Below are 13,650 nucleotides of genomic sequence, written 5' to 3'. Positions count from 1 at the left end.
GGCATGTCATTTCACAATTTTAAGTATAGGAAATTGTTTATCCTGTAAACCAAAAAGCATGTGAGACAATTTAGAAGTTTATTTCACCAAAGTCAAGGATAATGCCCAGGAGGAAAAAATAAAATAAAATAACAGAAACAGTCTATGATCTGTGTCCTTCTTCAGAGATTAATTTGAGAAATTCAATATTTATAGGAAAAGGCGTGCTGGAGAGAATAGAGGAAGGGTTTGGTAATCCACATGTTGCAATAGAAAAGAAGCAGGTAAAGGAATACTCAATTGTGTATTTTTCTCATGCTCAGTAAATCAAATTTGAACTTTATATAAGATAATGTGAATATAGACAGTGAGGCCCTGCACAGCCTGGCGCAGGCAGGTGACTACTCCATGCGCGTGGGCCTGCGGACTGGGAACGAGGCTGTGTTCGCCCAGTACGACTCCTTCCGCGTAGACTCGGCTGTGGAGTGCTACCGCCTCCACCTGGAGGGCTACCAGGGCACCGCAGGGCACTCCAAGAGCTACCACAGCGGCAGTGTCTTCTCTGCCCTTGATGGGGACCTCAACAACTTGCTCATCTCCTGCGCCGTCCCCTACCGAGCGGCCTGGTGGTACAGGAACTGCCACTACGCCAACCTCAACGGGCTCTACGGGAGCACAGAGCACAGTGGACCATCAGGGAGTGAGCTGGCACTACTGGAAGGGCTTCGAGTTCTCGGTGCCCCTCACGGAAATGAAGCTGAGACCAAGAAACTTTCTCTCCCCAGCCGGGGGAGGCTGAGCTGCTGCCCACCTCTCTCGCACCCTAGGATGACTGCCGAGCACTGACGGGTCGTCCTGAGAGAAGAGCCAGAGGCCTTCACCACCCGGCCGCTGGAGGAAGCCTTCTCTGCCAGCGATCTCGCAGCACTATGTTTACGAGGGGGCGGTGGAGGGATTCGTACGGGAGCAATAAAGGAGAAACTGAGGCCAAAAAAAAGATAATGTGAATATAGAATAGCTATCTGTGGAGATATTTAACCTTTTATCTGTAGATATCTGTTTAGGAACAAAAGGAAAGGTCAGTTCTTACATGACTCGTCTTACAGCTTTTAACTCTTGCCATAGTGATTTGGGGTCTCAATTTTTTTATTTTCCTTTCACAATCTTAAAGTCAATTGCTCTTGAACATGTGAAATAACATTTGTCTTCAAAAGGCTAATTCCTGGATAAGTGTACTTCTAGGAGGACCAAGAAGTATTGTGGTCATGCATCACCGCATTTCTTCCTATGTTACCTAAGCTAAGATTGCCCTGGTTACCTAGGGCCGCTAATGCATGTTTAACAATGTAGCAGTAGGGAGTGGCACAAAATAGAAGAATTCCACTAACTGGCCAAAACAAATAGCCAATTATTTTTTTTTTAAGGGCACACTTTCTTTTCATTTGGTAACACGTCATTAAAAAAATACTAGTCCCCGGCCGGACGCAGTGGCTCACGCCTGTAATCCCAGCACTTTGGGGGGCCAAGGCGGGTGGATCACGAGGTCAGGAGATTGAGACCATCCTGGCTAACATGGTAAAACCCCGTCTCTACTAAAAATAAAAAAATAAAAAATAAAATAAAAATTAGACAGGCGTGGCGGGTGCCTGTAGTCCCAGCTACTCGGCAGGCTAAAACAGGAGGATGGCGTGAAACTGGGAAGCAGAGCTTGCAGTGAGCCAAGATCGCGCCACTGCACTCCACGCTGTGCGACAGTGAGAGACTCCGTCAAAAAAAAAAAAAAAAAAAAAAAAAAAAGAAAAACAAAAAAAAGAAAAGAAAAGAAGAAAAAGAAAAAGGATGATTGGTAGTTGATGGCAATGCAAATGATGCATGACTCATCCAGTTAAAGCCCAGTTCAACTCATCTCTCTTACATTAAGCATGTATATTATAGCCTGATTTTTTTTTTTAAATCAAAAAGTACATATTTCACATAGGAGTTCTAGAAAAATTATTTGGAAATGATTGGTAAATATTCATTTTAATCAGACAAACAAAGCATAGTTTCTGGGTCATCTGCCATGAATATCTTTGTATTTTAATTTTATATTGCTAACTACAAAATGTTTACTAAAATCTTACCTGTAATATTCAGTTAGTTAAAATAAGAGGACGTATTGCTTTTATTTTTAAACTCTATCTTTGGAGATACAGTCTTAAATTGATTAATTAGTTGCATGACTGGAAAACTCAGAAATATTATAATAAATGCCATTCTATAAATAAACTTTCAAGTTGTTAGGTTTTAGTGATTTGATCCAAAAGGAGCAAAAACCCTGCTAATCTTTTTCATGAAAAAACAAAACAAATTTTGCAACGTTTGATGAATTTTTAAATGACAAAGTTATTATCCATAAAGATGGATCCTTATATTGTTTTCAAATCCCATACAATTGAAAAACAACGTCTGAAGTACTTAATTTCAATTTAGATATTAAATTAAAAACAACTGTTTATTATCAACGTAATACTTTCTGAAAGTATTCAAACTGCTAAAGTTACTTTGTGTTCAGGAATTGTGCCATTCTTCTTTGAAAATATCAGCTAAATCTATGGACATCAAGATTAAATATTAAAAATCCAAAATATCTTACCTAATGATAAATGTTTTCTAATATAAATAAAATTGCATTTTTTCCTGAAATAATATATAAATTTTTCAAACCAAATAAAAATTTTGTTATAACTTTTCTAATAATGTTTATTTCAATTTCTTCAATACTAGATTTACAGTGCAAATTTCTTGATGTTATTTTTCCATGTAATCTATTTCATTTTTCTATTTATTATATTATTTTATTAATATTTAACTATTGATATCATTTTACAGTAACCTATGAAAAGTTTAGAATGACCGTCAATATTTAAAGCATTCAAATCTCAGTACCATGAATCACAAGCCATCTTAATGGGGAAATTAAGTACAATCATTCAGCTTTCTTAAATTACTATTGGCACTCATATAATAAATATTTAAAGTGTATGTATAAAATTTTAGTGTCTAAAGAGACCTTAGTCATCATCTCTATAGTTTTTCCTCTAGATAAGGATAGAGATTGTATGCTATTCAACTTGGCATCTTTCCACAGATATCTTTGAATGACTAACAACACATACAAAACACTCAATAAACATTTGATAAATTAGCTAGGGCACAGTGCTTAAATAATTTAGTTAGTTTTTCCAATGTCACACAAATACTTAATGTCTGTATTAATTTTCTATTGCTGACATAACAAAATAAATGTACCAGCTTAAAACAAGAAAAATATATTATCTCACAGCTTCTTTAGATCAGAAGTCTGGGTGTACTAAACTAGGACATCTGCTTAGGATCTCAGGAGGGTGAAATCATGTTGGTAGTGCTGTGTTTTTCCTGGAGAATCTGGAGGAAAATATACTTTTGAGCTCATGTTGTCTGCTGGACAAATACAGTTCCTTGGGAATTATATGCCTAAAGCCCCGTTTCCTTGTTGGTTATCAGATGGAATCAATCTGTGCTTCAAGAGGCTCTTACATTTCTTCTCATGCTTTCCATATGGCTCCCTCCAGCAGTGGTGACTCAGGTTCTTCACATGCTTTTAAACTTTCTGGCTTCTCTTTCTGCTGTATCTCAGACTCAAAAAAAAAAACAAAAAACAAAAAAATTCCTTGGTTTTGGATAACTAGGATAATTTTTCTACATTAATTATATCTGCAAATTATCTTTTCCATGTAATATAAAACATTTATATATTCCAAAAATGAGGCCACTAACATCATTGCAAGGGTATTCTACCTACCACAATGTCAAAGTCTTGCATATAATTCAGTACCTTTCTTGCTGTCTTTCTACAAAAATTCGGCTGTAATTCCTTTAGCAAGAGAAATATGAACAGGACAGGACAATAATCTGTGATCAAGAAACTCATCCATAATTTGCACTTAAGGATTTTCTGTATTATTCTTGTAACTTCTGATGAATTCATAGTTATTTTCAAATACAAACTGTTAAAAGAAATACAAAGCACAAGGGAAATATATTTTTTAGAGTACAACTTTCTATAATACATGTTGCATTGACATAAGAAATCTGACCATTACGGTAGAGTGATTTTAAGTTGATATATTAAATAGTTTTTATATAAGTGGGAAAATATTCTAAAATCTTGAAATTCAAGAGACTACCTGTAAGAAACGAGCATAAGTTTTACCTAATCAGAAAGAAACTTATGACTGGCTGGGCATCGTGGCTCACACCTGCAATTTTAGCACTTTGGGAGGCTGAGGTGGGTTGATCACCTGAGGCCAGGAGTTCAAGACCAGCCTACCCAACATGGCAAAACCCCATCTCTACTAAAAACACAAAAATTAGCCAGGTGTGGTGGCATGCGCTTGTAGTCCCAGTTACTCAGGAGGCTGAGGCACAAGAATCACTTGAATCTGGGAGGCGGAGGTTGTAGTGAGCTGAGATCTGCCACTGCACTCCAGCCTGGGCAACACTGCTAGTCTCTGGCTCAAAAAAAATAATAAGAAGAAAGATACTTATGATACTAACACCAAATCTAGATTAGAAAGCAAATGAAGTGCAATTTTTCAGACCAAACACTGACATTATTCTGTGGTTAACTTATTTACTATGATGGCATGGCTGCAGATATTGGAAGCCTAAAGCACTATTTGCATGTATTTAAACAAGTAGAATAGAAAAATTCATAAAGACCATGAATATGTAAAAGGGAATCTGATGATTGATAAAACCCTAGTTCCTTCTAATTAGAGTGTAATGTTTGGCTAAAGAAAAAAATTAGAAAAATTGCAGGAATATTGTCTCAATCTAAGCAATAGGTTTTTGGAGAAAAAACGTATAGTTTATATTTATAAAACATAATATAATTATAATGTAAATAAAATGGACAAATTACTAGAAACACACAACCTACCAAAACTGAATCATGAACAGAAAATTTGAATATATCTTTAAGTAGAAAAGATACTGAATCATAGCCAATACTCTGCCCAAAAGAAAAACTAAGCAACATATTATTTCACTGGTGTACTGATCCATTCTCTCACTACTATAAAGGACTACCTGAGACTGAGTAATTTTTAAAGAAAAGAGGTTTAATAGGCTCAGGATTCTGTGGGCTGTATAGGTTTTTGCTCCTGGGAAGGCCTCAAGACACTTACAATCATGACGGAAGGTGAAAAGGGCACAGCCACATTTTCACATAGCTGGCAGAAGAGAGAGCAAGCAAAGGGAGTAGGTACTACCCATTTTCAAACAACCAGATCTTGTGAGAATTCTCTCATGAGACAGCACTAGGAGGATGGTGCTAAACCATTAGAAACCAACCCCATGGTCCAGTCACCTCCCACCAGGCCCTACCTCCAACACTGAAGAACACAATTTAAGAACACAATTTAACATAAGATTTGGGTGAGGACACAGAGCCAAACCATATAATTCTACTCTTGATACCTCCCAAATCTCATGTCCTTCTCACATTGCAGAATATAATTATCCCTTCTTAACAGTCTCCCAGTCTTAACTCATTTCAGCATTGACTCAAAAGTCCACAGTCCAAAGTCTCATCTGAGACAAGGTAATTCCCTTCCACCTATGAACCTGTAAAATCTAAAACAAGTTATTTACTTCCAAGATACAATGTGGTGACTGGCATTGGGTAAATACACCCATTCCATGAGGAAGAAATCAGCCAAAACAAAGGGCTACAGGCCCCATGAAATGTGAAACCCAGCAGGGCCGTCATTAAATTTTAAAGTTTCAAAATAATTTTCTTTTACTCTATGTCTCACATCCAGGCCACACTGATGCAAGAGTTGGGTCCCCTGGCCTTGGGAAGCTCCACCCCTGTGGCTCTGCAAGGTACAGTCCCCAAGACTGATTTCACAGACTAGCATTGAGTGCCTGCAGTTTTTTCAGGTGCATGGTGCAAGTTGTTGGTGGATGTACCATTCTGGGATCTGGATGGTGGTGGCCTTATCCTCACTAGGCAGGACACCAGTAGGGACTCCATGTGGGGACTTCACATTCACATTTCCCCTCTGCACTGACCTAGTAGAGGTTCTTCTCCATGTAGGCTCTGCCTTTGCAGCAGATTTCTGCCTGGACATCCAGGCATTTCCATACATTCTCTGAAATCTAGGCAGAGGTCCCCAAGCCTCAGTCCTTGCCCTCTTTCCACCCACAGTCTTAACATCACATGGAAGCCTTGGCAGCTTCTGGCTTGTACCCTCTGGAGTAGTAGCCTGAGATGTATTTGGGACCCTTTTAGCCACAGATAGAGTTTAAGTGGCTGGGACACAGGCAGCCATATCCCAATGCTGCACAGAGCAGTAGAGCCCTGGGCCTGGCCCATGAAACCATTTTTTCCCTCCTAAGCCTCCAGGCCTGTGATGGAAGGGGATGCTGTGAAGATCTCAAAAATAAATTGGATGGATTTTCCCCCATTGTCTTTGGTATTACCATTTGGCTCTTCTTTATTGAAGCAAATTTTTGCAACGGGCTTCATTTTCTCCCTGAAAATGTCTTTATTTGTTTCTTTCTTCCTTTCTTACCACATGACCAGGCTGCAAATTTTTCAAAATTGTATGTTCTTCTCTCCTTCTAAATGTAAGTTCCAGTTTCAGGTATTTTTTTGTTTGTTTGTTTACACAAATGAGCATAGGCTTTTAGAAGCAGCTAGGCCACATCTTAAATACTTTGCTGCTTAGAAATGTATTCTGCCGGCCTGGTGTGGTGGCTCAAGCCTGTAATCCCAGCACTTTGGGAGGCTGAGACGGGTGGATCACGAGGTCAGGAGATCGAGACCATCCTGGCTAATGTGGTGAAACCCCATCTCTACTAAAAAATACAAAAAAAAAAAAAAAAACTAGCTGGGCGAGGTGGCTGGCGTCTATAGTCCCAGCTACTCAGGAGGCTGAGGCAGGAGAATGGCGTAAACCCGGGAGGCGGAGCTTGCAGTGAGCTGAGATCTGGCCACTGCACTCCAGCCTGGGCTACAGAGAGAGACTCTGTCTCAAAAAAAAAAAAAAAAAAGAAAGAAAGAAATGTATTCTGCCAGCTATTCTAAATTATCTCTCTCAAGTTCTCAATTTCAAAGTTCCACAGATCTCTAGAGCAGGGACATAACATCACCAGACTCTTTGCTAAAGCATAGCAAATGTGACATTTATTCCAGTTTGCAGTGAGCTCCTCATCTTCATCTGAGACCTTCTCAGCTTCTTCCTCAGCATTTTGGTCACAACCAATCAACAAGTCTCAAAAAGTTCTAAACTTTCTCTCATCTTCCTTTTTTTTTCTGAGCCTTCCAAATGACTCCAACCTCTGCCCATTACCCAGTTTAATGGTCACTTCCACATTTTGAGGTATCTTTAGAGCAAAGCCCCACTTCTCTGATACCAATTTTCTGTAGTAGTTATTTTTCACATTGTTATAATGAACTATCTGAGACTGAGTAATTTATAAAGAAAAGAGGTTTAATCTGCTCATGGTTTTATGGGATGTACAGACTTCTGCTTCTGGTAAGGCCTCAGGAAACTTACAATCATGTCAGAAGGTGAAGGGGAAGCAGGCACATATTCATAAGGCTGGCAGAAGAGCTAGAGAGCAAAGTGGTGAAGTGCTACACACTTTTCTTTTAATCTTTTCTTTTTTTTGAGACAAAGTCTCACTCTGTCACCCAGGTTGGTGTGCAGTGGCATGATCTTGGTTCACTGCAAGCTCTGTCTCTCTCCTGCCTCAGCCTCCTGAGTATCTGGGAGTACCCGTCACCATGCCTGGCTAATTTTTTGTATTTTTAGTAGAGATGGGGTTTTACCATGTTAGCCAGGAAGGTCTCGATCTCCTGACCTCGTGATCTGCCTGCCTCGGCCTCCCAAAGTGCTGGGTTTACGGGTGTGAGCCACCACACCCAGCCAAGTGCTACACACTTTTCAAACCACTAGATCTTGTGAGAACTCTATCATGAGACAGGATTAGCAGGGTTGTGCTAAATCATTGGAAACCACCCCCAGGAACCAATTACCTTCCACCAGGCCCCACCTCCAACACTGGAAATCACAATTCAACATGAGATTTGGGTGGGGACACAGAACCAAACCATTATCAACTGGTGAATTATACCAAACATTTAAAGAAGAAATAACACTAATGTTTCTGAAACAAATAAACAAAAAATGAAATGGAGAGAACACTTCTTAACTAATTATATGAGATGAGTTACTCTGATACCAAAACTATACAACAAAAGTACAAGTAATGCAAGGTACAGCCAAATATTCCTGATTAATAGTGATGCAAACATTGTCAACAAAATACTAGCAAAGAGAATTTGATAGTGTTTTAAAAGGATTATACACCATCAAAAATGCTATTTTATTTCTCGAACGTAAGGAAAGTTCACCCTATAAAAATCAATCAGGGTGTTCCCAAGATGGCTGACTAGAAGCAGCTAGGGTGTGTGGCTTTCATGGAGATAAATGGAAGGGGCGAGTAAATACAGTACCTTCAAATGAAACATCCAGATATTTACATTGGGACTACTCAAGGAAACCACTCGACCCATGAAGAACAGAGAACAGTAAGGCAGTATGATGGCCCATCTGGGAACAACACAGTGCAAAGGGAACCTCCCCTATCCAGGGAAGTGGTGAGTGAATGTGCAACTCCAGAAAACCACACTCATCTCACAGATCTTTTCAACCACCAGGTTAGGAGATCCCCTGGTGAACCCACTTCACCAGGGCCTTCAGTCTGACACACAGAGCTACCTGGAGCCTTGGCAAAGCTGCCACTCAGGCACATGTAGAGACATGGAAGCTTTGGATATTCTAGATTTCTGGGCTTCCCAGTAGAATTAACTGTCACTCGGACAAAGTGAGTGGTTAGAGCCCCATACCTACCTTTAGGAAAGAGGCAGGAGTCAGAGGCCCAATCAGTGAAGGTCTACAGGCCCCATTTCCCCTGTGACTCACAAGATAAGATCCACTGGCTTGATATGATTGCTAGCCACCAGTAGCAATGTTGTGCCTACCTTAGACAGAGTTCATTGTGGGGAGGAGTAGGCTGCCATCTTTGCTGTTTGGGCAACTTAGACATTCCAGCCTGTGAGCTTTGGAGAGCCCAACCCAACTGAGTCAGAAGTGGTACCCCAGCACAGCAGAGCTGCTCTACAAAAGTGTGAATATATTGTTTCTTTAAGTGTGTTCTCAATCTTGTTCCTCCTCACTAAGGTGGAACCTCCCAACCAGAGCCTCCAGCCACACCCACCAGTGTTCTCCAGCTGACAGGGATTTGAAAACTTGCTGAGACACAACTTCCAGAAGGAGGTGTGGGTTGCCATCTTTGCTGTTAGGATGACTCAGCAGTTCTGGCTTTCCAGCCTTGGAGAGTCCAAGCCTACTGGGGATGGAAATGGTACCTCAACACAGTACAATTGCCCCACAAAAACACGGCCATACTGCTTTTTAAGCAGGTCCCTGACACCATTCCTCATCACCAAGTGGAGCCCCCGGACTAGGATCTCTGGCTACCCCCACCAGTGTTCTCTGACTGACAGAGGTTTTGGGCCTCCTTGGGATGCAGGGATGCAGCTATCAGGAAGAGAGACAGGCCACCAACTTGGCTGTTTGGATGTCTTATCCATTCTAGCCTTTGGGTTTCAGAGTGTCTGAGGCTGCCGAGGTGGACATGGACCCCCAGAAGAGCACAGCTGCTCTACAAAAACATGATCAGATAACTGTTTAAATAAGGTCCTTGATCTCATTCCTCCTGCCTGGGTGAGACCTCCCGAATGGGGTCTTCAGGCATTTCCTACAGGTGCGTTCGGGACAGCAACAGGTCTGTACCTCCCTGGACAGAGCTCCCAAAAAAAGGAGTAAGCTGCCATATTTGTTGTTTTCTAGTTTTCACTGGTGTTACCTCCAGGTACTGGAAAAACTAGTACCCCGAGCATACCGCAGCAGACTTATGGAAAGGTAGTCAGACTGTTATGTATTTTAAAAACGCAGCAACCTCAAAGATTGAAGGTAGATAAGCCCTAAATATGAGAAAGAATCAGTGCAAGATTGCTGAAAACTCAGAAAGCCAGTGTTCCTCTTACTGTAAATGGCTGCATCATCTCTATAGCAGATTTGAAACCAGGCTGAGGCTGAGAGGGCTGAAATGACAGAAATAGATTTCAGAATATATATAGGAAAGAAGTTTACTGAGCTAAAGGAGTATGTTGTAACCCAATGCAAAGAAGTTAAGAATCATGATAAAACAATACAGGAGCTGACAGAGAAAATAGCCAGTGTAGAAGAGAATATATAACCAACCTGATAGACCTGAACAACACTCTACAAATAGTTCATAATGCAATCACAAGTATTAATAGAAGAATAGACCAAGTGGAGGAAAGAATCTTGTTGCTTGAAAGCTGTCTTTCTGACACAAGACAGGCAGACATGAATAGAGAAAAAAAGAGTAAAAAGGAATGAACAAAACCTTTGAGAAACATGGAATTATGTAAAGAGACCAAATCTATGATTGTTTGGTGCACCTGAAAGAGACTAGAAGAATGGAAACAACCTGGAAAACATTTTTCATGACATATCCACGAAAAATTCCCTAACCTAGCTAGAGAGGCCAACATTCAACTTTAGGAAATGCGGATAACCCCAGTAAGACACTCTATGAGAAGATCATCCCCAAGACAAATAGTCTTCAGATTCTCCAAGTGTCAAATGAAATAAAAAATAATCTTAAAGACAGCTAGAGAGAAAGGACAGATTATCTACAAAGTAAAACCCATCAAACTAACAGCCAACTTCTCAGAAGAAACCTTACAAGCCAGAAGAGACTAGGGGCCAATATTCAACATTTTTAAGAAAATAAATTCCAGCCCAGAATTTCATATCCAGCCAAACTAATCTTCATATGCAAAGAAAAAATAAGGTCCTTCACAGAGAAGCAAATGCTGAGAAAATATGTTACTCTCAGACTTCTCGCAACAAAGTACTAAATATGGAAAGGAAAGAATATTACCAACAACTACAAAAAAACATACTGAACTACACAGAACAGTGATATTATAAAACAACCATATAAAGAAGTCTGCAAAATAACCGTCTAACATCATGATGAAAAAATTAACAAAGAAACTACTAGGTCTACTGATAAATAGGAAAAAATATAAGATTCAAATAAACACAGTCAGAAATGACAAGAGGGATATTATCACTCACCCCAGAGCAATGCAAGCAACCATCAGAGAATATTATGAACACCTCTATGCACACAAACTAGAAAATCTAGAATAAATGGATAAATTAATGGAACTTCCACCCTCCAGAAATGAACCAGGGAGAATTTGAATCCCTGAACAGACCAATATGAGCTCTGAAATTGAATCAGTAACAAATAGCCTGTCAACCAAAAAGAGCCCAGAACCAGAGGAATTCACAGCTGATTTCTACCAGATGTACAAAGAAGGGTTGATACTATTCCTACGGAAACTATTTCAGGAAATTGAGTAGGAGAGACTTCTCCCTAAGGCATTCAATGAGACCAGCATTATCCTGATGTCAAAATATGGCAGAGATAACAAAAAAGAAAACATCATACCAACATGCTTGAACATAAATACAAAAATTCTCAACAAAATATTGACACACCGAATCCAGCAGAATGTCCAAAAGCTTATCCACCATGATCAAGGAGGCTTCATATCTAGGATGCAAGGTTGGTTCAACGTAAGCAAATCAATATATGTGATTAATTACATAAACAGTACTAAAAACAAAACAAAAAAAGACAACTAGTAGATGTAGAAAAAACTTTTGATAAAATTCAACATCCATTCATGTTAAAAATCTAAATAAAGGTATTGAAACAACATCTCAAAATAATAAGAACCATCTATGACAAACCCACAGCCAACATTATTCTGAATGGGCAAAAGCTAGATGAATTCTTCTTAAAAACCAGCACAAGGCACGAATGCCCTCTTTCACCACTATTAGTAAACATAGCATTGGAAGTTCTAGCCAAAACAATTAGACAAGAGAAAGAAAAAAAGGGCATCCAAAAAGGAAGAGGGAAAGTACAACTATCCCTGTTTGCAGATTACATGATCCTGTATCTAGAAAACCCCATATTCTCAGCTGAAAAGGTTCTTAAACTGATAAGCAACTTCAGCAAAATCTCAGAATACAAAATCGATATGCAAAAATTACTACCATTTCTATACTTCAACGACAGCCAAGACAAGAGCCAAATTAAAAACAAACTTCCATTCACAATTGCCCCCCAAAATTAAAATACCTAAGAATACAGCTAACTATGGAGATGAAACATCTCCACACATAGAACTACAAACCACTGCTGAAAAAAAATCAGAGATGACACAAACAAATGGAAAAACATTCCATGCTCTTAGATGGAAAGAATCAATATTTTTTAAATGGCCATACTGCTCAAAGCAATTTATAGAATCAATTATATTCCTATTAAACCACCATTAACATTCTTCACAGAAACAGAGAAAACTATTTTAAAATTCATATAAAACCAAAAAGAGCCTCAATAGCCAAGGCAACTGTAAGTAAAAAGAAAAAAAATTAAAAACCAAGCTGGAGGCATCAGTGTACCTGACTTAAAACTATATTATAGGGCTACAGTAACCAAAACAAATGGGACTGGTACAAAAACAGACAGATAGACCAATGGAACAGAATAGAGTACCCAGAAGTAAGAATAACATGAACCTATAACTAACTCATCATTGACAAACCAGGAAAAAACAAGCAATGGGAAGAGTACTCCCTATGCAATAAATGGTGCTGGTATAACAGGCTAGACATATGCAGGACATTGAAACTGAAACCCTTCTTTACACCATACAAAAAAAATTACATCAAGATGAATTAAAGACTTAAATGTAAAATCCAAAATTATAAAAACTGTTGAAGTCAACCTAGGCAATACCAGTTAGGGCATAGGCATGGGCAAAGATTTTATGATGAAGAAGTCAAGAACAATGTCAACAAAAGCAAAAATTGACAAATTGGATCTAATTAAACTCAAGAGCTCATGCACAGCATAAAAAACAAAACAAAACAAAACAAAACAACAACAGCAAAAAACAACTATCAACAAACTGAAGAGACAACCTACAGAATGGGAGAAATTTTTGCAAACTATACATCCAACAAAGGTCTGATATCCAGCATCTCTAAGGAATTTAATGAATTTACAAGAAAAATACAAACAACCCTATAGAAAGTGGGCAAAAAAACATGAACAGCACTTTTCAAAACAAGGCATGTATGTGGCCACCAACAATTTTTTAAAAGCTCCACATCGGCCGGGCGCGGTGGCTCACGCCTGTAATCCCAGCACTTTGGGAGGCCGAGGCGGGCGGATCACAAGGTCAGGAGATCGAGACCATGGTGAAACCCCGTCTCTACTAAAAATAGAAAAAATTAGCCGGGCGCAGTGGCCGGCGCCTGTAGTCCCAGCTACTCGGGAGGCTGAGGCAGGAGAATGGCGTGAACCTGGGAGGCGGAGCTTGCAGTGAGCCGAGATTGCGCCACTGCACTCCAGCCTGGGCGACAGAGCAAGACTCCGTCTCAAAAAAAAAAA

The 13,650-nt window shown here is 39.5% G+C and overlaps 1 protein-coding gene across 1 annotated transcript; it reads left to right on the top strand.

Moving 5' to 3' along the window:
* The first annotated feature begins 350 nt into the window (after window positions 1-350).
* Window positions 351-966, top strand: LOC112616400 (tenascin-X-like). The gene has a single exon (XM_025373362.1). The coding sequence runs from the start codon at window positions 388-390 to the stop codon at window positions 823-825; it is 438 nt and encodes a 145-aa protein (XP_025229147.1). The 5' UTR covers window positions 351-387; the 3' UTR covers window positions 826-966.
* The last annotated feature ends 12,684 nt before the right edge of the window (window positions 967-13,650 follow it).

Source organism: Theropithecus gelada, chromosome X, assembly GCF_003255815.1.
Source record: "Theropithecus gelada isolate Dixy chromosome X, Tgel_1.0, whole genome shotgun sequence".
NCBI lineage: Eukaryota > Metazoa > Chordata > Mammalia > Primates > Cercopithecidae > Theropithecus > Theropithecus gelada.
Note: the sequence above shows the minus strand (reverse complement) of the source record. Positions and strands in the feature narration are given on the sequence as shown.

Excerpts from the sequence above, each read along its gene's own strand:
- LOC112616400 (XM_025373362.1), top strand. The coding sequence starts at position 388 with ATGCGCGTGGGCCTGCGGACTGGGAACGAGGCTGTGTTCGCCCAGTAC.